Here is a 24,119-nt window from a genome sequence, read left to right as displayed (position 1 = left end):
GATTTATTCTTCCTTGCAAACCTGGGATGCTTTTATTCTTAAGGCATTAAATAAGGTTTCCCAGGAAGACAGCATACTTTCTGCAAGGCACAAGTCTTGCCTCCAGCATTGGAGCATATGTTTGAACTTAAAGTCCTGTAAAATATTAAATATGGGGAGGGAAATTAGGTATGAATTTGTGAATTTCTTTAAAATAATTGCTTACTCTGTGTGAATATATATTTATATAATCAAAAGCACTACAACAAATACTTGGGACAGGGGCATTGATAAAGGAATTAAAGTTAAAAAAAGGGTTAAAGAGCATAGTGTTAAACTAGAAAAGGGAGCTGTTTTCACAATAGAAACTGAGCTAACTTTAGGAGAAGTTCTACTCACTTTAGTAGAAACTCAGCTCAGATTCTGTAATGCATCAGCTTGTCCTCTGCAGTAAAGCAGGTGTGCAGTACAGTTTAAAAGATCTCAATGCTTTGAATTAGGATATTGCAGAAGCAGCTCTGTATTTTCATGTGCCTTTATGGTCTGTTTTTCAAATTCCAAGCACTCTGCTAATATTTTTCCTGTGCCTTATCTATACCTAGAGTTTTATTTTTGTTTTGGTTTTCTTGTTACTCATGGGTCTTGCTTATATGAAGTGTTCAAGTTTTTTGTGTTTAATATTCTGATAGATATTTTCTACTTAGATTTTTCTGGCTTCTGCTAATACGGCTGTAAACATAATTCCTTTCCCAGAGGCACACTCAACAAGTGGTTCATTAAAAATACATAGTTTTATTCTAGTAAGCAGCATTTGGCAATGAAGAATATGCATTTATTTTCTACCAGCCTATTTTCAATGATTAGCTTAACAGTCTTAGCTCATCTTTCCAATTTAAAATATTTAGCTTCCATTTTGTACAGTTCAAAGCATTCAGTAATGCTTTTAGGAGTTTTAAAATATAGGCAGATAGGAATTGAATAGTTTACAAAAAAATAATCTATTTTTACGTATTACCTTTTCTGTATTTGGGACAAATTTTATAAACTCACTCATTAAATTTACAGTTCTGTGCATTAACAAAAATATATCAATAATGAATGAGTTTCACAGCTAGCTGCTCGCACTTGGAGAACTGAGCTGCTTCCCAGAATGGCTGATGTGCATGAAAGGTTCATGCTTTAGCAGGAGAAATTAGACAGCTTTTGTTCCCAGTCTTGGTAGCTTCATTCCATGCTGGTCACACTCATTATGGGTGTGGCAAAAATGGCTTACACTTCTTTTTCCTCCTTTCTTCAGTTCTCAGTTCCTTCCCAGCCTTGTTTACCAGAATAATTTCATTACTTACAAACAGACTGAGAGGGATGGTTTTATTGTTATCTTTTGTTTTCTGTTATCTCAGAATCCACAGAATAGCCCTTGCCAGGAGCAGATAGATTGCATTCCTCAAGCAGTCCACCAAGGGAGGTTTGGCATGGGAAGTGCTCAGTGGCTTTTATGTATAGCTGTCCATTTGCAGGCTGGAGAGCATTGAACAGATTCACTGTTTGATGTGGATCCAATTCCAGCTTGGATATAAACTGGCAAAAGATCTGACTCTGGAGCAATGCTTACCTGTTGGCAGCATCTGGAACTTCAGTTGGAAATGTGTGTTTTGAAAAATGTTTTCCCTCGTTTCTGAAATAACTTGAAGAGAAAAAGAAACAGTCCAGTAAAGTGAGAGAAACTTAATATGACCTCTGTATGAAAATCCCTTAATAATTAGAAATTCTTTTCTCAAATATCTTTTCCAAAATATCTTTTCCAAAATATGTTTTCCAGGTAGTTCTTCCTAACATAAACAAGACTTCCATGCAAGCAGTTTTAGATTACTTGTATACCAAGCAACTGTCCTCCAGTCAGGAACTGGACACACTTGAGTTAATTGCATTGGCAAATAGGTTTTGCCTTCCTCATCTGATTGCTCTAGCAGGTAAGAATTTGTGGCCTTGTCCAATGCAGTGTCTTTTGCAATGACTGAAATGTGCTTTAATGGTTTTTGGAACACATAATATTTTCTCAAGTGTCAGAGAATTTTTTTTTTCTGAGAGGGATATTGTAATGTAAATTGATATTTTCACATAGAAAATGTATTTGCCTTTCTCTTGCTTTTTTTAGTTTTGTGCTAAACCAGCTCAGAACATTGAAGTTCTCTGTGTTTTAAAAACAGAAAGTAAATCTTCTCTTTAGCATTCAGGCTAACGTCTGTGGATTGTAATATCCATTCTGTTGTTAATTTACCTAAAAACAGGAAGGACTGTGGGTTTTCCATTAAGTAATGAAGTGCTCTACTTTATATTCCTGTTCAAAGAGAGTAACTGAGCCAGTTCAAAACTGGTCTAGATGATCATGTTTTTTAGATCCCTTTTTAGATCATGTCTAGATCCCTTTTCACTAGATGGGAATTGGATATTTTGGTATATATGTGGGTATCCAACCCTCCTTTCAGGAAGAAAACCTTTTCAATCCCATATTTTTTTAAAAAATTACAGGTTAGAATACCACTGAAGTTTTAAAATTAAATCCATACACAACCCAAACCTCTGGGGTTGTTGGGGTTTTGTTTTTGTGTTTTGTTTCCCTCTATGCTAGTAATCTGGCATTGTTCTGAAGACATGACCAAGGCCAAAACTCAGAGACAGATGAAACAAAGCTACACCTGTAAAACCACAATTGAGTGGCAAGTGCACTGTTCCTTTAAAAGTTTGTCTGACCCAAAAAAGACAGCTGATCCATACTTCTAATTTATATTGACTATTGTACCCATCCATTCTGCCAGAGAGAGACTAGTGGCTGCTGAACTTTGTCCTTCTATAAGTGGTTATGAACCACTTCTTCAGCCACAGCTCCAAAGGTCAGATCAGAATTTGACTTCCCCCAGCTCTGAGGTTGCTAAGGGTATCTGGGCGAATGTGACCCTTGCATAATGCTGGTTAACACTAGGAGGAGGGAGAACAGGCTGTCTTGGTTCTTTGTTACCTGTAGATGATGTGACCTGGAAATGTGGCTGTTTCCCCTGAGAGTGACGAGTTTTCTCCCCTAACAGAGCAGCATGCAGTGCAGGAGCTGACAAAGGCCTCCATGAGTGGTGTTGCAATAGATGGAGAAGTCCTCTCCTATTTGGAACTGGCACAGGTCAGTGTACACAGCTTGCTGAAGATATTCTGCTCAGCTGTAGGACTTGCTTGTACATCCTTACTGGTTCTGAGCATTGCTTCTAAGTGGCTCAAAGTCTGCAGTTCTAAGAGTGACTGATGATAAAACTTAGTTTTATCTTCTGTTTTGAAGAAGGTTTTTTTCATTAGTTCAAAGGTGAAACAGCCCTTTAAGTAATCTCAGAGGAGTTGTCCTTCAAATATATATTTTAGTTTTTCTTGATTGTGGAACTTCCAAGTTTCATGTTCTCATGACCATGGTTCAGTAACATGAAAAGCAATGTAATGAAGCTGTTCAGCTTTGTAATGGTGATTGATTCTTGTGCTCCTTTCTGTTCTGTTCTTGGAAATATATTTAGACCTGTACTGCAATGGCAACATTTTTTGAATACTTTTGAATACTTGGCTACTCCCAAGTCAGTTATCCGATAATTCAGAGTATGTGCAAATCCTCTTTATGTTCAAATGCATTTCAATGTTTCTTGAGTCCCGCAAATCACTAAAAGAGAGAGCCCCCAGCTCATGGTTAAACTGGACACCTCTGTTTTCCAAAAGGAGTGATGCAGCAGACTCTCAGATACAGTAGAACAAGCTAAAATATTTTTTTTAATTTATAATTCTTGATTTCCCACTAACAATGAGTCAGCTGCAGCTTGACTTGAAGTAGCATTAAAACATTGCACAAGTTGGCCACCAGGCAAGATTTCTTGCAGCTGGTTTTGAGAGCCTCTCTTGCAATACCTGTAATCCTGTTGCAAAACCAGACCTGAACCCCTCCCAAGAGAAAGCGGTTCACTTCATTTTCATTTTAAGAAGGGCAATTTTTCTTTTATTTCCTTCTCCTGGTTGAAGACAGAAGCAATATCTCTAGCTACTGCTAGAATATCCTCTGTGGCCAGTACCTACCTCACTATGATGTGTTTATAACCCGAGATCAGAGCAGGCGGTCAGAATGAATGCTTGGGAGAGTTCAGCCAGGTGCCATCTGCTGGGGACCATTCAAGCTTTAGCTGTTAATAGGGGCTGCAAAATGAATGGAATGGAATAAGCTCTTTGTTTTTCCTCACAGTTTCACAATGCTAACCAGCTGGCAGCTTGGTGCTTGCACTACATCTGCACCAATTACAACAGTGTTTGCTCCAAATACCGCAAGGAAATCAAAGCTAAATCTTCAGGTATGGGCAACTTCCCCCCCACTTTTCATCAGGTTTCCCCTTCTTTCTCCCCACTCAGCTGATTAAATATAAAAATAATGAGGTCCTTACGTAGCTAAGCCATGAGACTGAACCTCTGTGCTATCTTGAACAACATTCATAAATTCTTATCTGCAAAGCAAGGTCATAATCATTAGCCTGATAGCTGGGCAAGCATCATGTTCTTTACCTAATTCAGTGATGCTAAAAGGCACAGAGCTCTTTTTCAGGCTCTGCAATGAAAAATACATTCTGTAAAGACCTCACTTTTTTATAGTTTTTGGTCGACTAAGGCCTCTTGAGTGTAACCACTTTCAAAGTCTTTTCACACTTAAGGCGCCTGGGGAAACTGGGTGAATCCTTGATTAGCAAGCCAGCATAGAGACTGGATAAATTATTAGCTGCATAGATTTTTGCAAGACATTTCTGAGATTTGTGTATCTTATTGGCTTCTTTGGGGTTTTTTTTCATTGTTTCTTTTCAATCAGATAATCAAGAATATTTTGAGAGGCATCGGTGGCCGCCAGTGTGGTATTTAAAGGAAGAAGATCACTACCAGCGAGTTAAAAAGGAGAGAGAAAAGGAAGATGTTGCACTGAACAAACATCATTCAAAGCGGAAGTGGTGCTTCTGGAATTCCTCTGCTGTAGTTGCCTGAACAAAGCAAATAAGTGGAAATCCATAGCCAGAAATTAGTCTTATTGTTAGAAATAAGATGTAGTTCAGGTTTTCAGGAAACTGTGTTCCACCTGTGCATTTATTACTGCTAGGGTCAAAAGCACAAGCTCACTGAAAAGGAGCCTGGAACAGCTCCTCGAAGTCATATGTATATTTTTGACTGGTAAGCAGGTAAATGTCAACCATTATTACATTACTTTTTATACAAAAAAAACCAAATCCAGCATTAATGTTTCAATCTCCAGCTGGGAAATATTTTTATACTGTCTGGTGTATTTTGTTCAGATAAAATTCTGGATACTGTTTTATTTTACAGACCACAAAATAATCATGTAGCAGCTTTGTAATTAGATTTTAACTATTTTTACTATGCGAGTACAGTGAAATAGACAATCTTCAGTCATAAGAGACTGCTTTTAGAGTATCTCATAAAAAGTCATCTTAGGAAAAAATCTAGTTGCCTACTATAGGTTGTCCTTTTCAAACTAAGTACTGTGCACTGGTAATATAATTAGATGGTCATTTCCCCTTTCTAAAGTAAAGGGTTAGAATAAGATCCAATAATTGCAAGATATAGAGTGCTTGATCTTTGCTCAGCTGAATAATAGACAGTATAATTACCTGTTCAAATGCAGGCAAATGTATTTCTAATATTTGCCATGTAAGTGCAAATAATTATGACTATGTGGGCCATGTGAAATCTAGTGATTCTAAGTATTCAGAGGTTTTATATGTCTAGATCAAAGAAGATATTTCTAAAATCATTTAGAAGGGCTTATTAATTTATATCCTTATACAAGTATGGATCTGAATGCAAAAAGCAGTTACACTGCTTGCATCTGAATTACTGCATGGCAGTTACCTTGTTCTGCAGGATCTTCACCATGCAGCCGTTCCTCATGCTGAATTCCTTTTTGCTTCAGTGCAAGCAAATGAAAGGGCTGCAAAAACAGGTAGATGTTATCTAGTGTTCCAGCATTTTGTAAGTGAAGAAGGGTCTTCACACACAAGATTACTTCACTTTGATCCAAATTCTTTTATAGCTTTTCCCAAGTAGAAGTCAGAATTTTAGATTATTTTAAAGTAGGTGATATATTTCCCCTGGAAGCAGATGTAACTGATGGCAGAAAGGCAGGAATTCTGCACAAGTGGTGCAAGACAAGAAATAGCTTCCAGTGTTTCCAAATAGCCTGTGTGTTTATGACTTTTTATCAACCATTACTCTAAAGCTGCAGTGTTACACTAGGTTACATAAGGATGAAAGCATTTTTTAAAAGACCAAAACTAAAATACATAGACTGTAGAACATACACATGCAATCCTGTGCAGTGTCTCAGGCACAACTTTGTAACCAAGGTAGTATTGTGTATTAGGTTTGTTCATACTGTTCTGTGCTGGCAGCTCAGCACACCAATGTGAAAAGCTGTTTGTTTGTTTGTGGTTTTTTCTCTGTATCCAAAGGCAAGGCAGTACAGTCACCCCCCAGCACTGTAGGTCAGGAAAAGCTTTGGCCTGAAAGCCATAAACACCTCGACATATTTGCGATCTGGATGGACTTATGCTTGGCTGAGGCTACCACAGGATGGTAGGAGCCAGGAGGAGAGGCTGCTCTACAAACCTTCATAAGGAAAGCAAGTGAGAGATTCCTACCCCTGTAAGATTCATCACCACTTGGTGATAAAGAAGGGCTATAAGTGTTGGTTGCAAATATGTCTCCTTAATTCTCGGTTAGTGACAATATGGACAAGAACATGGAATGAGAGAAGACGGGTCAAGACTGAGATAAATAGCTGTCATCATAAAATGTTAACCAGTCACATTTTAAGTAAGTATTGCTACTAGGTTTTACACAACCAAAGCTACTGTATGATTGTAATCTTGCCAAACTGTAATGGATATATAAATGAACCTGAGGTATATGCAATAATATCCAGTTATTCTAGTTATCAGCTACTATAACCAAGTGGCTGGTTCATTTGGTTAATGCTGTCTATGGCCTTTAATCTTGGTGGTTATTTTGTGTTTTTTATTTTGAAAAAAAAAAGTCAATAAAACTGTTTAGTTATAAATTGTCTCCCAGTTCTTCAAAGAAACTTCCTAAATTTTGCATTACATTGTTCCCATTTTAGTGCTGCTTGTAAGCATTCAGTTGTGCTATCATTCATTGAATTTTACTAAACTGGTATTTGCATAGCACATTAGGATTTATGGTTGGGAATGTCACAAGGAAATCCTACAGTTTGTATACGATACTGGAAGGTTGGTGCTTGTCGCTTACTGTTAAACTGCACGGCAAAAAGAAAAACAAACCTCTTGCCACTTTTCCCCATGGTTTCTAATATTTAATTAGCATTATATTACCCAAGGGACATGAAACTAATTGGTCATGACAGACCATGACAGGGAGGAAAAGTGCAGGTAAACAGCAGGGTGTCTGTAACGTTTTCAGTATGCTCTAAACTTTGTACAAACACCATTTTCCCTGCTTCCTCACTGCCTTAGTTGTCAACCATCTTACAGAATTCCTCATTACTTACTAGAAGACCCTCAGCAACTACCTCCCTGAATACAGCTTATTTAACTGATAGATGTGTAAAGTTGGTACTTTTCTAGAGAATTTTTGAAAGATATCATGCAAAGAATGCCACATTAAGAGCTTTGAAAAAAGTCACAAAGCGATGCCAATGACACTGAAAGTGAGCACATTCACTACAGTGTTCATTTGTTTTTCAAGTGCTAATTTATGAAAATGTTACATATCTAATTTACTTTTGGAAGCAAAATTTAATTTCTTTGAACTTACCATTAGTAAAGGTAACGGGCTCAAAAGAAAAAGGGGTGATGTCAGGTGTAAAAATGTTTCTCTTGTTTATGATAAAAGGAGTAGCATGGGAGGAAGGAGCAAATCAGAAGCATTGCTCTCCAGGGCATTATTTTTTAAATATTAAGACCAGTATCAAGAAGTCCTTTATTTCTGGGGAGTCTCATTCATCTCAATTCTTAGAAACAATGTTTTTCTATTTGTTCTTTGAGACAGAATTTCTGCGAGCAAGTTTCTGTGCACAACAACACAAACCAATTTCTGTGGTTTCCTACCCACAAATAGCACACCAAAGCCAGAAATAGAGTTGTTTTGTGAGATGGGAGGAACCAGACTTCAGCCACAGCTCACTAACTTCATTCACTGAAGACCTACTCCTTACAGTCCGTTAGTCAGATCAGGCCTCAAAGCGAGCAAAGGTAAGCTAGATAGTACTGAATATGTGGGTATCTTAAGAAGGGTTGCCTAGTAGAAGAGACTAATCTGGAAATCCCTTTTGAGCACTCAAAGCATGGTTCTACCAGAGGGAGTAGGGAAAAGCAGCACAGGGATTTATTGCCCTAATTCTCCAGCAGCTTGCCTACAGATAGCCCTCAAGAATAACTTATGCCTCGAAGTGTTTGATTTGTAAAATCAGGGAATTTTTTTTTCCATGTTCAAGTAACAAGTGCTGATAGAGCAACTGAAGGCATCTTGGAAATCCTTCTCTCAGGGTCAAGACTTTCATCCTCTGTACAAAGAAGTTTAGATAAAGATCTAATGTACTAAATAGGATTAATTTTGGTATTCAAACTCCGGGATGGTGACATATTTCAATTCTTCCATGCTTTTAAGATTATAGTTCTGGTGAAGAGATTTGCTTTGTCAGATGAAACCACAGTTTTGTCCCTATTCTGTCCCTTTTTCTTAGATCACAGTCCTTATACTCTTGTCACTGGATAGGCCAGCATTTATTTACTCTGAGTTGGAATCCTAAGTACGTACAATGCAGTGAGATGTCTTTAAGGTGTCTACCTGCCACTCCTAAATCCCCTTAGATTTTTGGTCTGTTAAGATGATCTAACAGCATTTGCATGAGTTTACTTCTCCTGCAGGCAAAATTCCCATTGAAATGGATGAGCCACTACACACACACACACACACACACACAGTTTAGGGCTTTGAGGTGCCGCCTAATGAATTTCCACGTTATCGCTTGCCTGTGTTCCAAATCTCTCAAAGAAGTTTGCTCTATGTACTGCATGCAGGATAAGACAGTGTGTTAGCAGTGATAATCCCCATACAGGAGGCTCTACAGTAGGATAATTCATTGTCAGTTAGCTTATGCCTTTGCCTTTAGCTAAGAGAATACAACCCGTGTCACGGATTCACTTTGCACTAGCAGCCAGGATAGTGAGACTATTGTATATTTATATATGCAAACTAAATCCCTCACTGCTGCTTCCATAAAAATCTTGATTTCTGGTATAAATATGAAAAGCTTTTGGATCAAGGCTGCAGGAGGCTAAGATGAAAATTTGAACATTAGAAGATGCAAGAATGGTTATGCTAATGTCTCCCAGCTCTAGAGAAAATCAAACTGAGAAGGTAAAGTTGTGATTCAGGGCTAGTAACACCATGGGACAATAGAGTTGTGATGGCTCCTTTATAATTCTTCAGCCTCACCAGCTGGTTTGTAAGCAGACTTCATGGCTACAACATCCCCCTGGGATGTTCTGCAGCAACAAACAGGCCCAAGAGGCAGGTCCTGCATCCCACCCTGACAGTATGGGAGGCACAGGTTACAGTGAAAACATTACATTACATTGCTAATTCATCTCAGGTCCTTTCCTGTACAGCACTGGAACCCCACAGGCTGTCTTTTGGCCTGCAGAGGAGCCCACTACCACCTCCTGGACATGATGCATCTGGTTCTGTCCCATGTTGAAGGAGATTCTAGAACAGCAAGGACCTTACCCCAACACAGGAATGATCTCCAGCCAGTTTGCTTCCAAGTGACAGCAGATAGTGGAACAACACTCTGTGGCAGCCAGGTATTGGCTTGTTTAGGGATTTCAAGGTAGAAAAAGGTAAATTAACAACTTTGCAAAACCACCTTAAGTCAGACTGAGTCACAGAACACGCCGGCATGAGCTGTGTGACTGCCTGGATAAGAGTATCTCAGGTACTGTTTAAAGATGCGAAACTGGGAGAGGTATATGCCCTATAGATAGCAGCTCTGACTTTCAGCTTTAAAGAAAATCAGCCTTCACCATTAGATAGAATTAGCAAGCTGGGTGCCATCCCTCTGTATTGCACAAGTCTGAGGTCATTGAGGGCTGTCTAACCTGCACCCCCGCACTTATCTAAAGTTTTAGATAAGCAGCCAGGTGATAACACTTCACAGTGAAGATTTTCTTAAGAAATTTTCTTGCCTTTGAAAAAAAAACCCAAAAAAAAAAGTTCTTTAGTCCCCATTGGGACTAATATTTTTAAAGTGATGGCTGTATAATAAGGATTACGTGGCATTCCAGGTATTAGTGCTGAGTATTCAATTTATCCCCACAGGTTATAAAAAAAACTCCTACAATTAGCAGCAGTTAATGAGTATATTATTTAATCTGTATCTTAGTTATTAAATATAAGCTGGTCATTCTGACTAGATGATCAGATGTGATTACCTCCACCACCCAGATATTTTGAATATTAGCTATGCACTACATATTACAAAGAAATTTCTTTACACTTTTCCCCTGGGTCCTCAATTACAACTCCCTGTAAAATTTTATGGATCCCTGTGCTCTTTGTATCATATTTACATTTTTCAATTATAGAGTGTCTGAGGTTAGTTTCTAAATAATTGGCAGATCTCATCATGTGATGAAAACCAGTTAGAGGATGATGCCTTTGCCCACAAGCCCTCTAAAGAAAGGGGGTTCCTGAGGAGCCCCGAGGGACTGTCTGGGGTGAGGAGATCTGCACAGAAAGAGCTGCATGAGCTTGCAGGGGATGTGACTGAGTGTCTAACTACTCACACACTTACTGCTCATCTTCCAGTGACTCCCTCAGGCTGTTCTGTTGAGGCAGATCCTCCCCAGCTTTGTTCCTCCTTCCTTTTGGCTGCCTAAGGACAGCAAAATCCTAGTATGCAGGGGTGATTTCTAGCCTGCTGAGCACAGTGCATCTCTGGCAGGTGCTGCAGCACCCACAGCTGCACAGCCCTGCCCTTCTCAGCTCTCCAGGGCTAGGAAAGGTAACGAGACTGATGTCTGCCCTTAATGGGTTTTTCTATCTGCTCAGGGAGTCTGTTTGTTTGCTGTAGTCACAGCAAGGTTTGTTTTCTGGAAGCTATTTGTTAAGAAGATAGGAGGAATAAGAAATAAAAAAGGACTATCCAAAGATAATTGGGTGATTACCTAAAGATAATTGGGTAATTAAGTTTTAAGACTTGCTTTCCTTTCTGCTTAGGCCTCCAGTTTGTCTCAGGGTGAGATGGGGACTGAAGGTCAGTGCAGGGATTGCTGGGCAGAATTTTCCTATTAACAGAACAGACTGCTCCTCTATCTGAACAGAGGGGCAAGGAGGCTGGTGCCTGGGAGTTTGTCAGAAGCCATGAAATTATTGACTTTCAGTTTTTCCTGCTACTTATCGGCAAGGCACCAGAGTAGGTGCTGTAGGGTTCCAGGAAGTGTTCTGTGTCCTGCACTGAGTGGGGGTACAGGTAGCACATGTGCCATGCACCTGCAAAAACCAGGCACTTGCTGCAGTTGTAGGGGCAGGATTTGATGACCTTGCTGCTCTCTCCTGGATCCATGGCTTTTGTTTGACACTGCACACCTGCCCAGCCCATTAACACAGACTTGGGCCAGGGAGTGTCATCCTACAACTACATTGTCCCCTTGGGCTTCAGAAGTTTGTGTCTTTAAACCTGGTAGCCAGACATGGAACAGAAATCCAGCAGTTCTCCCCACTGCACTTTCAGTCATTCTAAGCTGTTCTTCAGTCCCTGTCAGACTTCCCAGGCAGAGCAGTCAAGCTGTAGAACTTGCCATGTGACACTGGAGGTGTGAAGATCTTGCATGAGTTCCCAGGTAACCTGGAAAGGTTCATGGATGAGAAGTTCACTGGGAGTTAATTAATATGTAGAAAAATACGCCTGACTGAGCAATTTCCAAAGTCAAACAAATAGCTGGGCATTTGCAGAAGAGGTGTTGCTAACTGGTCATGCTGTTCTTTGTTTCTCTGGGCATAAGGTTTTGGCTGCTGTCAGAGGCAGTGTCAGGGACAGACAAATCCTTGGTCTGACCCAGAACTGCTCATTTCTGTGCTCCAAAAATGCTGGAATGAAGAATTCAGTGCAAGGGGGAGGTTTTTCCCACCTAACCATGTGCGCCTTTGCAACAAGCCTGTTTAAGAAATCTATCCAACAGAGTTTTCCATGCCCTTTTGCTGATCACCTTCCACTTTTGAAAGTTCTTGTGATCCTCTGACGCTATTGTTATAAATGCTAATAATAAATCCAGGTGACACTGATGGCAGCAGGTTAACACACAGCACTTCAGTGTGCCTTCACTGCACCACCTGCACGCAATGGAATTATTGCCCATTCACTAAGCCACACCTTGACAGGCTGTCCACCATCCACAAGAGCCCATAACCACTCTAGCACACTTTGCACCTCCTGGATGTTAATCCAAAAGCTGTACCAGACTGGTCTCTGGGTTGTTATCTCTATTATTAGAAGAGTTGAAACAGAAATGGTTTTGCCAGGGTCATGCAAATGATCAAGACCTGCCCCGATCTCTCTCCTTTAGGTGCACAACTGATCATAACCAATGCTTAATGGACTGTCAGGTGTAGGCTACAGCTCAACTGCTCTCTCTGTGACTGCTTTGTCAGCTATTTTCCTTCAGGGACACATAAGTATAAGACAGATCTCTTTAAATTCTCTTTTTGCCTCAATTGCAATACCTAGGGAGTAAAATGCAGCCACTACATTTTCCCCTAGTCCCTTCAGCACTCAGCCACACCATCATCTTCTGACTTGGCATCAGCTGAATGAAGCACTAATCAAGTCAAAACCATTTGACACGCACACTTGGCATTTCCTGAGCATCCTCATTCTTTGCTAAGGCTTTAACTGGGCACAGGAAGGGCAGACTGGCACAATCTCTGCATTAGTGCTGAGTTGTCTGACTTCTGGCATACTCTAGGAAGGCAGCAGGCTCCTCAGGAAGAGCTAGCCCTTCCAGCCTGCCAAGAAAGCAGGAATCTGTAGTACATGGAGGGCTGCGTTCAGCCTGAGGTGGAAATTGGAGAGGCCCAAACTTAGGGAAGGTGGAAAGGCTCTCAGGGAGTAACTAAGCATTCCATTAGCATGAAAGTTGGATGGCATCAAATGAAACTAGCATGTGGCAGATTTGCAACCAAGAGCATATCTTCACACCAGTGTTAGCTGAGCTGCAAAATTTCTTGCCAGAGAACATAGGCTGGAAGCTCACACAGCTCCCAAAAGAAACCTGTCAAATACAGATCATCACCTCTACTTCAGAACTTAAGCACAAGGCACTGAAAGTTGGGAATATAGTACCAAATATAATTTTGTGCTTACCTTTGCTTTATGTTGCCTGGAGCATCTGCTGTTGGCCACTCTCAGAAGCAGGAACCAGGGCTGAGTAGACCTTTGGTCATCTGCTTGTGGCTATTCCTGAGCTCCTGATTAAGCACTCCCTGCTTCACTGCAGAAAACCCCAAACCTGCTGTTCCCCTCCCTGTATTTGTACAGGGAGGTTGTCTTCTATTGGGTGTCAGTTAAGGAGCTCATCACTTACCTTATGGCAAGTACAGGTTTAGCACGTGAAGGGGGAGGAGGGAAAGCAAAGGGATTTATCCTTCATCTATCCCTGGAATATTGTAGTGTTCCTACATTGTTGTGTGGCAAAAAGAGGTCAGAAGAGCTCAGATCCATGAAGTGATTGTGTGACTGCAAGACTACAGAACAGACACCCCTTTGAGCTCAGGTGCCAGACCCAGGCATCAGCTCCTGGGATTGGGACACACTAGTCCTGCCCAATATTTTTAATGATGAAATCTGGCCTCAGACTTCAGCAAATGCTGGGTTTGGTTCTGGATGATGCTAAGTCACATAGGGATACACAGCACGAATACAGTGTCTGGCAGGGATTTTAAATCAGCTTAAATAATTTTGCCCTAACCAAGCACCTAAGTGATGCTGTAGATTCAGCTCTTGTGATCCCCAGGGTTACAATGCTGCCCTGCTCTCTAGGAATCCCTTTTACCTGCTGGGAATTAATCAGTTTCCAACTCTGGAGCTGCCCAGTAGTATATTAACAAAAGAAATCCCTGCTGTGAGCAGTGATCATAGGGAAATAGGGAGATACGTCTTGCCTTAAGTATGGCACTGAGCCTGTTGCTGACTGCAGAGAGCCAAGGTAAATACGTGTCCAGCATCACTTCTGCCTGCCCTCAGCCTTGCTTCTTACTCACTTGGCTTATTTTCACAAAGCACCATCACTTGGTGTGATACACATTCCTTCTATTGCACTGGGAATAATCTTTCATTACTATAAGCTTTTTCAATTTTCTTAAGGCCTTTTACTACTTTGCCAGCATAGCATAATTTATTTTGTTGAGTGGTTTACACATTAAAGTGTGTGAAGTTGTATTTATACGTCTCTGATGAATTCTTTCCTGGCCAGTGGATCAGTGTTGTGAGGTATTTTGGGTTTTTTTTTACTGTAGCTTCCTGCTTTCACAGTGCAATTTTTCACCTAAAAATGAGACTTCAGACCTGCTGACTTCTGCCACCTCACACCAGTTCAATTCTCAGCTTCAGCAGACACAGTAGAGCCTGGCACCTTCCCTGTAGTGGGAGCTTCTCACTTTTGTCCAGAGCAGCTGAGGACCCTTCAAACAGCAAACTACAACTCTCCCTCTGAGGTGTGGTCCTTGGGTTTTCTGGCTTCATGCCCTTAGTTTAAGTTTCGTATGTTTTTCCATGTGTTTATTGCATAGAGTTTTAAAAGTTTAGGCAATATCTACTCTAGCTTTTAAAACTGAAGTGGTTCTTTCCTCTCCATACATTCTCTTGAAACATAAGCTTTTTGTAAGCTATAAGGTGTGGGCAGTAAGTATCATTAAATCTAGCTGTGGGCATAGTCATATCAGAATACCGAGAAAACGGCATTTGTTTTTGTGCAAGTGTCATCAGTGACTGAGAGCTTGTGCAGCACTTTAGGTAGAACAGGACAAGGCACAGTCAGAGCCATCAGACACTGCCCAGTCCTCACTGTTTTTTGTGAAAGAATGAAGAAGCAACACCCTCCTTTCGTATATGCTGATAAACAGGTTTCAGTCACAGCACATCACTTGATCAGCCAAAATGCTTTTTGGGAAGTGCCCAGGTTCAGCTGAGAGCTATGTTTATGTGAGGCTTAGAAGCAAGGGGCTTTTTTAACAGACACCCCAGCCTTAGAGAGAATACCTATATTTGTCAATGGAGTAAATACTGAGCCTATTGGTACTAAACTAATATGGTTAACAAAGCCCACAGCTTTTCCTACAGACAGATTCTGAGGAGTTAAAGTTCAGGGAGAATAGCACCTTCTGTCCTTGCCCTGCCTCACTGGCATCCTGTTTGGCAGAGTGGGCCCTTGGTAGTACTGTGACACTTCACTGCCTTTTGGACTGGTAAGAAGAAAAAGGAAAGGAATATTTAGAGCAGGCTGAAGAGCCCATGTTAGGGAACAGGAGGAGAAACCAGGCCTTGTTATTAGATGCACAATAATCCTCATGAGTGGGTTCACCTGCATTCACCTCAGCTGAGAAGGGTCTCTGCAAGCCTCATGCACACGCCCAGCTCCAGGTCCTCCCCCTTGTCCTATCACCCTGTGACCTCCAGCTGCAGGGTAGCACTGCAGCAGCTCATTAGGCAGGACCACAGGTGAGTTGTTAGGACAACCTTCACACCCTTCCCTTTGGATGAATGCCACCTGCACAGATGGCTTCCTTTGGCTTTGCTTTCTGCTGAGTTGTGGGTATTGGAGCCTGCCTCACATCAAATCTGTCTTTGCATTGCTAGTTAGAACAGACCTCTGTGGGCGCTTGTGAAAGAGCATTATATTCCTTCATAAATATGAGGTTCCCTTCCTGTTTTGGGATATTTTACCTGCTTTTTGAGGGTTGTCAGGAAAAGAGGGAAATGTGTCAAAGAAAAAATGCGTTACAACATCTAAAGAGAGTAAATTAAAACCTGAATGGGCTGTTGAAGCAATAGGAGTGCAATAATTCAAGCAATAATCCTAATTCAAGCAATAGGAGTGGCTAATCATTAACTTCTCCATGGTAGACCAGGCAGTGCTATAAAAACATATTGCTAAGATTAATTAATTTAGCACCACAACACCTCTTTTAAGTGGGTGGCTTACCTCCCTGGATAGGGAAAAGCAAATAAAAAGAAGTACTCTGTGGAAGTTAATTGTAAACACATCAGCTGCACAGAGCCCTACACCTATTTGTCCTCATTCATTGTATAAAGCTACAAGAACAATACCCTCTTATATCTTTGAGCAAAGCATTTGCCCTGCTATTAGTGACCAGCTGGGATTTGTGGTCAAGATATCCCACATGGCAGCTCATCCCTACAGTTATTAGATGCTTTACTACTTGTTCCTTAATTAAACACCTCTTTCTTTAGCACAATAGTGTAGTATAGCAGCAGGGAGCAGTGAGTGAAGACCAAAGATGATGGGAATTTACAACTATTTTCTTACCAGAGGCATCCAGCAGTGTTATGGACTAGTACAAGCCAAGCCCAGTGAAACCAAGAGAAGAAGGCTTATAGCCAGCTGAAACCTTGGATGCCACAACTAGACAGAAGAAGCTGTAAGAAACCCTTAGTTCAGCCTACAAGCAAACATACAGGTTAAACAAACAGACCTAAACTGCTAAGAACATGCAACCATTGAAGTGCCATGGGATGGAAGATTTTATGCATAGGAAAGACAGTTCCTGTAAGTTCTGGAATATAAAAATCTCCTTTTCCAGTTTACACTTCTTACATAATAGAAGAAAAGGTCTGTTTAAACCCAGTAAGTGAAACAGTTTACCTTCCATTTCCTTCAGTTCTGAGCACTGCTCTTAGCCTGCAGCAACAAACGCTGAATAGGCACCACTGCTGCTCCTTCAGCTTTTATAGCCCTCCTGCCCCCCAGAAGCCTTTGCAGCCCCTCCCCTCCTCTTCCTCCTCCTCTGGGCTTTATTTCAGTGGGTTTTAACCTCCGAGGTTTAGCATAGGTTTTAACTGTTATATGCATATATTTCTGCTGAAATTGTGTTCTAGTAAGAGCAAAAATATGTTCTTGCTTTCATTTTGCAAGGAAAAGAGTTTTAATGAAAAAATATTTTTACATGCTAGTGTAAACCTACTCATAAGCTTTGACTCATTCTGCTGTTGTGGAGTAATCTGCTACAGCCCTGTCTAAAATTTGGAGCTTGGATCTCAGAGGGCATCTCCTCAGAGGATCTTGAAAAAAGGTAAGAGAATTCTGCTGATCATGAAAGAGAGTGGTGTTTAATCCTTTTGTGTGTGCTGCTGTTTCGCCTTTAGTCTGCAGCTGAAGTTTTCCTGAAACTGTTTAAATATAACCTTTTTTCTTTGGTTCCATCAGGCAGTAAGGCCTGAGGAAATACTGTGTTTCAGTGTTGTCCTTTGCAAAATAGAAGGCAAACACTCCTCTGTGGCTGCTCTCTGACCTCCTGTACAGGTGAGGGGTTCAGCCCTTCCTTGGAGAAGCCTTTCCTTTGATGCTCTGTCTGCCCATGTCATACACCCTGCATTTGGTGACAGCCTGGGGCTTTGTAGGGAATATGTGCATGTGACTAAATATATGAAGAATAACTGGGGATACTCACATGCTTTGGAAGTGTCCATCTGGGACTCTCTGGAGTTGGGTGTTTTCTTCAGCATGATGAAGCTCTTGGGGGTGCTCTGTCAATCTGTTCTTGGCCCAGGTAAACACTCCTCATGCTGAGGGAAGATGCCTCCTGCCAGGAAAGCAGGTGTGGGTCTGTTCCCTTCACCTGCTCCTGCCAGCCGCTGTTACTGTGAGTGGGGTTTGCCCAGTGGGGAAATGTCCCATGTCCCACTGCTGTTGGATATGGGACAGTCCCAGGGGGCCCCTGGGATCCACAGGAATCAAGAGGGAGCTCTGGGGGACTAGTCCCTGCATGGGGATAGCTGAGCCAAGCCTTGCACGTCCCCTCCGGGCCCTTGCAGAGGCTGGTGTTGGCATGTGGACTTCTTTGAGGTGCTTTGCACAAGGCAGTGGTCATGTTCTTGCAGCAGATCCAGGCTGACAAGCCACAATCCAGTACAGCTGGTTGCTATAACAGTGGGGCTCTTTATCTTCCAGTTCCTCTGTGAGGCCTAGAGACTTTAAAATCACAGAATCACAGAATATGCTGAGTTGGAAGGGATGCACAAGAATCGAGTCCAGCTCCTGGCCCTGCACAGCACCATCCCCAAGTGTCACCCCCTGTGCCCAAGAGTATTGTCCAAATGCTTTTTAAACTCTGTCAGGCTTGGGGCTGTGAGCACTTCTCTGAAACAAGAAGCCTTTTAAATGAGAGCAGACACACTGATAATCCCATGTAGCCATAGGACATTAAGCCTCCAGTACTGATGGCTCAGTTTGACTCTTTAATCTGGTCAGAAAGTCTTATGGGACCAATTGAGATCACCAGCTCATAATTTTATAGCCAGAAATTATTAAAATAATAACAATAAAGTAATAATAATAAACCTTCACTTACTTTAATGACTAATCTTTATGACTGACAATTCCTCCAGCTTGCATATAACTCCCATAGCCTGAAATTCTTCTCTATGAGTCCCATGCTCTCGTTCCACAATCCCACAGGTAAAATCTGAAAAGCTGACTTGAGCTCTTCAATAGGTGAAAGTCTTTCTGGGCCCTTAGAAGAGATTTCATTGAATAGAAAAATCTTTCATTTGGAAGCCAGTTTATTAAAATGGCAAAGCTAAGCACTGTCAAAATCATGGCAAATGCTTGAGCCTGTCACTTTGAAATTGTAGGGGCAGATGGTGAGCAACTTTCCTGCTGGTCAGGGAACTTTCTGAATGCCCAGTTACTTAGACTGATTTTTTTTTTTAAAGTATGTTTTCTGTCAGAACTAAACTTGAATTACCTCCCATTTGTCATAGGCAAACAGCATGTATCACCTAGTGTAGGCTGGCTGCTTCAGGGTAATGCCATGTCCCAGAATAACCTTTCCATTTGACCATGCCTTTGGTAAAGCAAAGAAGCCTGTGAGCTTATTCCTTCTTCTGTGTTCCTGCTCAGCCTTAGCAAGCACAGTTGTAATGCAGTGGCATGTTGGTTTTGTTTTGTTTGGTTGTTTTTTCCCCAGGAGACCTGAAGTAACAGAACACTTTCAGAGCAGGGCTTAAGATCTAGACAGCAGGACAGTCCCTGTCCAAACACAAGGAATGACTGAAGAATAAATAACAAGTGCTGGATGGGGGCTGGCTACTGAACTGAAAACTGCCTGGGGTATGCCCATAACATGCTCTGAAACTGTTCAGAATTTTAGGGGTTTAGTTTTGTTTATCTGGTTGCCGCTGAAGAAGCTTTCCTTTCCCTGGCATTTTAAAGGCATGTGTTGTGACCTGTCACTTGCTAGATTTGTTTGATGTGAAATTTGAGTCTGGCCATGGAAAAACACACTGCAGGAATGTGTTCATTTTGGTCTCCGCTGGAGGTAACACTTACTTTCCAGTTTTCTTCAAGTTTCAGCTGGGTGTTGTGTTGTAAATGTAATAATTACATTTAGGAGGAAAATTGGCATGTGAGATCTGCAAGTGGAAGGCCCAGAGCCTGCAACATTGCTTTAGCTTCTCCCAGGCAAACAGCCACATTCACACAAAACTCATTGCAGAAATGGTGCTAGAAAGACCAAAGCTCAAATTCCCAGCTATGTCCATCCTCCCTAGACATAAAGTCACATCTGCTGAGGCTGTTGGCTTCATCAGCTGGGAGATACTCTCCAGATTTCAAAACAGCAAATGGATTTTAAGGCCATTTGCTCCTACCCTAAAAATTAAAGAAATCAAATCAAACAGGCAATGGAACCAAAGCAAAACCAGTTTTTAATGCTGCTTGGCTGCAGAGAGATTGTCAAACACAATAATTTGCTTTGCAAATGCTCCCTGTTTAAAGTAACTGTTACATGGATGCAGAGAATGCTCTCAGTTCAAATGACAATATAAAGGTGTTGAGAGCTAATTAAAACAGCTGATACTTGTTCAAAGCTTGAAGAAGGGAAAACCTGGACAAGAACTGCTTTTTGTTATCCATAAACTTGTCTTTTTCTAAGTCAGGACTATTCTTAACTAAGAAAACATTACATGAAAACATCATTTTACATAGATGAGTAAAATGCTGTGTATAATTTTTTCATCACAGTAAACCATAATGTCAGAGCTATTTTTTTTTATTCTTACTGACATGAGGGCAAGTTAAACTCTACCTTATTTCTCTAGTTTTTTTCTTCAAAGGGACCAGTCTAGTTTTAATTGTACCTGGCAGGAGCCATCTGACAACTCTAGTTACGACACATCTAATAATTTTCTAGGGGAAAAAAGCATCTTCCATAGATTTCTCCCCTGTAGCTTTTCAGCAGGAAGTTGAGTGCTGTCTCAGGCTCCCCCAGCACAATGTCATTCAAGCACTGCAGTGCTTGGTAGTGCCTCTCCTGCATCTGAGGGTGTGTGTTGCATTGCAGCCCATCCTGAACCTCCTGAACAGGAGGTTTAGCATTGCTGTTGGAAAGGAGCATGGCTTGGCTTATGGTGTGGGGTGCTGAAGATGTGCAGTAAGAGTTAAATCAGAAAGCCAGTCCTTGGTAGGGTTTCCAGGAGTTGAACAGTGATGTATGGGGACTCTCAGAGTTAAGTCAATGATACATTCTGCTAAAGACTCCCTTTTTCTTTGTGCTCAATCTTTGTCTGCAAAATTAATGTTACTTAGGGAGATGAGTATGTTAGGTGTGATTTTTGCTTCTCTTTGGAAATTTCTCCATTATAGCAGCAGCATTAGTATTTTTCCCCACTTGCCAGAGCAAGTACCCTGACAGGTCCACATAGTGTAAGAGAGGACACCTGTTGAGTATTTACAATTATTTATGCACTTTGACTATGTGTAAAATGCAATTTTACCTAGACCACATTATAAGCACTTGAATGAGAACTGGGAAATTATTAGTATATTTTTTCTTTCCCAAGAATAACTATTGAAGTACAGCTCCTACACATTAGCACTTTCATTTCTGCCTCAGGCAGCTCAGTGAACAGAATTATAAGTGTAAACTTATGGTGGTTATTTAGCTGTGCATCACTCTGTACATTGAAATGCTTCATTTAGCAGCACTGGGGTGAATTTTACCAGGCATGTGACTGTATAATCCCCTTGCTCTAAGAGCAGATTGAGTCATCTGGGAAGTATTTGGCATAGTTCTGGTTTTAGCTTTTGCATTTAGGAGAACACATATCAACAAGTAAAAACAAGATCTTATATTTGAAGTCAGTGTTGAGGACCAGATTCTCAATTGCTATAAACATGACTCTACCATTATTTTTATTATTACATACCAGCAGAAAATCTAGTCAAGCTTATGAAATATACTTAAAAAATAACAGACTGCAAAACAAAACAAGAGGCACAATTTTGCACACACAGATCAAATCCAGAATGGAAAATCTGGAGATTAAACATGCAGACTTCAGAAAAATCCACTGCAAACTGGCCCCTGTGGACAATTGATAGCAATTTGAGAGACTGATTATGAGTCTGTTGTAGTTTAACTATATTGACTGGCAGTCCTGTGATAGTTTCTTTATCAAGCATAGTCATTTTGATCATTAATTTCAGCATGAAATGGTTTTTACAGAGGCTTTTGTGCATTAGCCTAAGTGATTCTTCACTAAAGAAAGAAATCAGTATGTCAGTACGGTACTGGACATCTTTGAAGTTTGCAAAATTTAACTGCCCAGATGTTTCATGAAAGGCTTTCAATTCAGATAGTATTTTCAGCCTGGCTGCCTACCAGAAAATAAATACCCTTCAATTCTTCATGGAGCCAGGAGAGTCTGAGAGTTTTTCTGCTCTTCCCCGCCCCCTGCCTGGCTGCCAGTACCGAGGTGCCAGAGTGACACCGCGTGGCCAAGGAGAGGCAACACAAACTTCAGCAATAATAACAGAATGCAACTTTTATACCAAATACACATCAGCACTTGGCACGTCTTGTTGCAGTTCTTCAAAAATAGCGTTTGCTACAGGTCCATTGGTTTTATTTTCATACATTTATGTATTAAGCCCCAAACATTAAGTAATAAAATAAAATTTATTAATTACTGATCCAGGGAAAAGCACCAGATTTACACTCTGAGACTTAAAAACACCCAAACATTTTCAGAAGTCTTTTAAGTTTTAATTTATTATTAATGATAATTTCTCTGGCAACTTTTAAGAAATACTTTTTTCCTTATACAAACACAAAATAGTTTAAGCTTTCTAATCCATCTGCCAGTTTTATGTTCTACACTGTTTTGGTTCTTCATTTTGTCCTTGTGCCTGTCACCCAAGAATGCTGAGTAACTTTAGCTTCCCAGAAATTCAGTAGCTCCAGTACACCTCAGGATGAGATTATGAGCTGGGTGAGGTAATAGAAATCATAATTTGTCATCTTCAGATTATAGTTTTAAAATCAAAACAGATCAAGACAAATCTAATAGAAGAGACTCCCCCTCCTTTCTTGCAGCCAGTGAGTGAATAGATATTTTAGAAACAAATCTGGATTGTGGGGAGAAAAATTGACACATGTCAGGTACATTTGTAATATAAAATGTTACATGCTCACAGCCCAGAGCAAACATAGTTCAAAGAGCTGTGAAATATTTACACTACTGTCCACAGCTGACATGGCAAAGGGTTGAAATGGAGCACAGAAAGTCAGGGACTTGCTCACACTGAGTGCTCAGGGACTGTTCTGAGGTAACACAGAAAAGGTGGAGATCCTGTGGGGAGCTACCAAAGATGACCCACCAAGAGAGACACTAGGAGACACAGTTCTTTCTCTGCCTGCCTTCAAGCAGTTAAATCCTTCCTGATCTCCACAGGGAGCTGAAGGCCTGCTAGGGTCCAGCAGTAAGATGTTCACAGCACAATCCTACAGGGTGAAAGAACCTACAGTGTGGAAAGGACTGGCCTTTCCTTTCATCCTCCCATGCCACCAATTGGGAATATTTTAGAGCCCTCCTCTTACATGAAAGAGTCAAGCTGGGACAACCTCAGGTATTAGAGATAACCCTCCTCTTGTCTTTAGGCCCTGTTGGAAACAAGATAGGCAGAGCCAGCCTTTGGCTGAACTGTGATGTTCTTCCTCTAATCACTGTCACAGAGAATGGCCTTAAAAAGGTCCATCTGTGCTGCCTCTGAAGGCAATAGATGAGATAGGAGAAAAATAGCACTGAAGGGTAGTTGGAAATTGAGGGAATAGCAATGAGGACTGTTAATGATACAGGCACAAAGTATCTCTTTTTTAAACAAAACCCCCACCCTTTCCTCAAAGACCAACAATTGGCAGGAAAAGTGACAGTTAATGTGTCTTGTTTGAAGAAAAGCAGTAGGTGCAGAGCAAATCAAAACGAGGGAAGCTCTTTTAGCCACACTTGGGTTAGAAGGACTCATGGGCCTTGCTAAGCAAATCTAAGCTGTCATGGGAAAAACATGTTCCTCCAGGCCCAAGGATCCATGCTGGAAATTACCCAGATCTCTGGTTTTGACTCTCAGTCAAACATGTTGCCTTGCACTTACAGGGTATTTTGTGAGTCATAGGCATAAAAACCTAAGAATTCTTGAACCTAAGAATGTAATTCTTGAACCTAAGAATTATTGAACCTAAGAATTCAATAGGTTGCCACTTAAAATAGTTGGAGAAAATATTTTCTTAAGCACCCCCCCCTTCAAAAAGTCTGGTTTAAACCCTCCAGAGGTCAGCAGAAAGGTTTTCACTGAATTCAAACAACTGAATATAACTATTCCTGTAAAGCCACTAATTATCCCCCAGGGCATAATGCCTGTCACTTTAGCAATTTGGAGAGACCAGCTCTCACCTCCAATTCTTCCATTAAAGACAGCCAACCACCTCCACTGGAGATATATGTTTGAGATGAGTCA

The 24,119-nt window shown here is 41.0% G+C and overlaps 1 protein-coding gene and 2 long non-coding RNA genes across 8 annotated transcripts in view; 2 read left to right on the top strand and 1 right to left on the bottom strand.

Annotated features, from left to right (window-relative positions):
• RHOBTB1 (Rho related BTB domain containing 1) overlaps positions 1–7,111 on the top strand; it is a 51,942-nt gene extending 44,831 nt beyond the window's left edge. For all 5 annotated transcript variants that reach the window (XM_085064234.1, XM_085064230.1, XM_085064231.1 and 2 more), the window contains 4 exons: positions 1,799–1,949; positions 3,063–3,151; positions 4,241–4,346; positions 4,853–7,111. In XM_085064234.1, the coding sequence (XP_084920360.1) occupies positions 1,799–1,949; positions 3,063–3,151; positions 4,241–4,346; positions 4,853–5,022 (516 nt within the window). In that variant the 3' untranslated portion in view covers positions 5,023–7,111. The remainder of the gene's footprint in view (positions 1–1,798; positions 1,950–3,062; positions 3,152–4,240; positions 4,347–4,852) is intronic.
• LOC146435554 (uncharacterized) lies at positions 752–9,904 on the bottom strand. 2 transcript variants are annotated; one of them, XR_014853000.1, is made up of 5 exons: positions 5,905–5,984; positions 4,437–4,496; positions 4,078–4,194; positions 2,996–3,532; positions 752–1,663 (listed from the first exon to the last, which is right to left on the bottom strand). It is a non-coding gene; the product is annotated as an uncharacterized LOC146435554 (long non-coding RNA). The 2 variants fall into 2 exon arrangements; XR_014852999.1 differs by lacking the exon at positions 752–1,663 and adding an exon at positions 9,820–9,904 and having other exon boundaries at positions 2,501–3,532; positions 5,905–5,983.
• Positions 8,082–17,396, top strand: LOC146435553 (uncharacterized). Its single transcript, XR_014853003.1, has 4 exons — positions 8,082–8,282; positions 9,702–9,896; positions 16,638–16,746; positions 17,279–17,396. It is a non-coding gene; the product is annotated as an uncharacterized LOC146435553 (long non-coding RNA).
• The last annotated feature ends 6,723 nt before the right edge of the window (positions 17,397–24,119 follow it).

This window comes from Lichenostomus cassidix, chromosome 6, assembly GCF_008360975.1.
Source record: "Lichenostomus cassidix isolate B80296 chromosome 6, HeHo_3.0, whole genome shotgun sequence".
Lineage (NCBI taxonomy): Eukaryota > Metazoa > Chordata > Aves > Passeriformes > Meliphagidae > Lichenostomus > Lichenostomus cassidix.
This window is presented reverse-complemented; position numbering and strand designations above follow the sequence as displayed.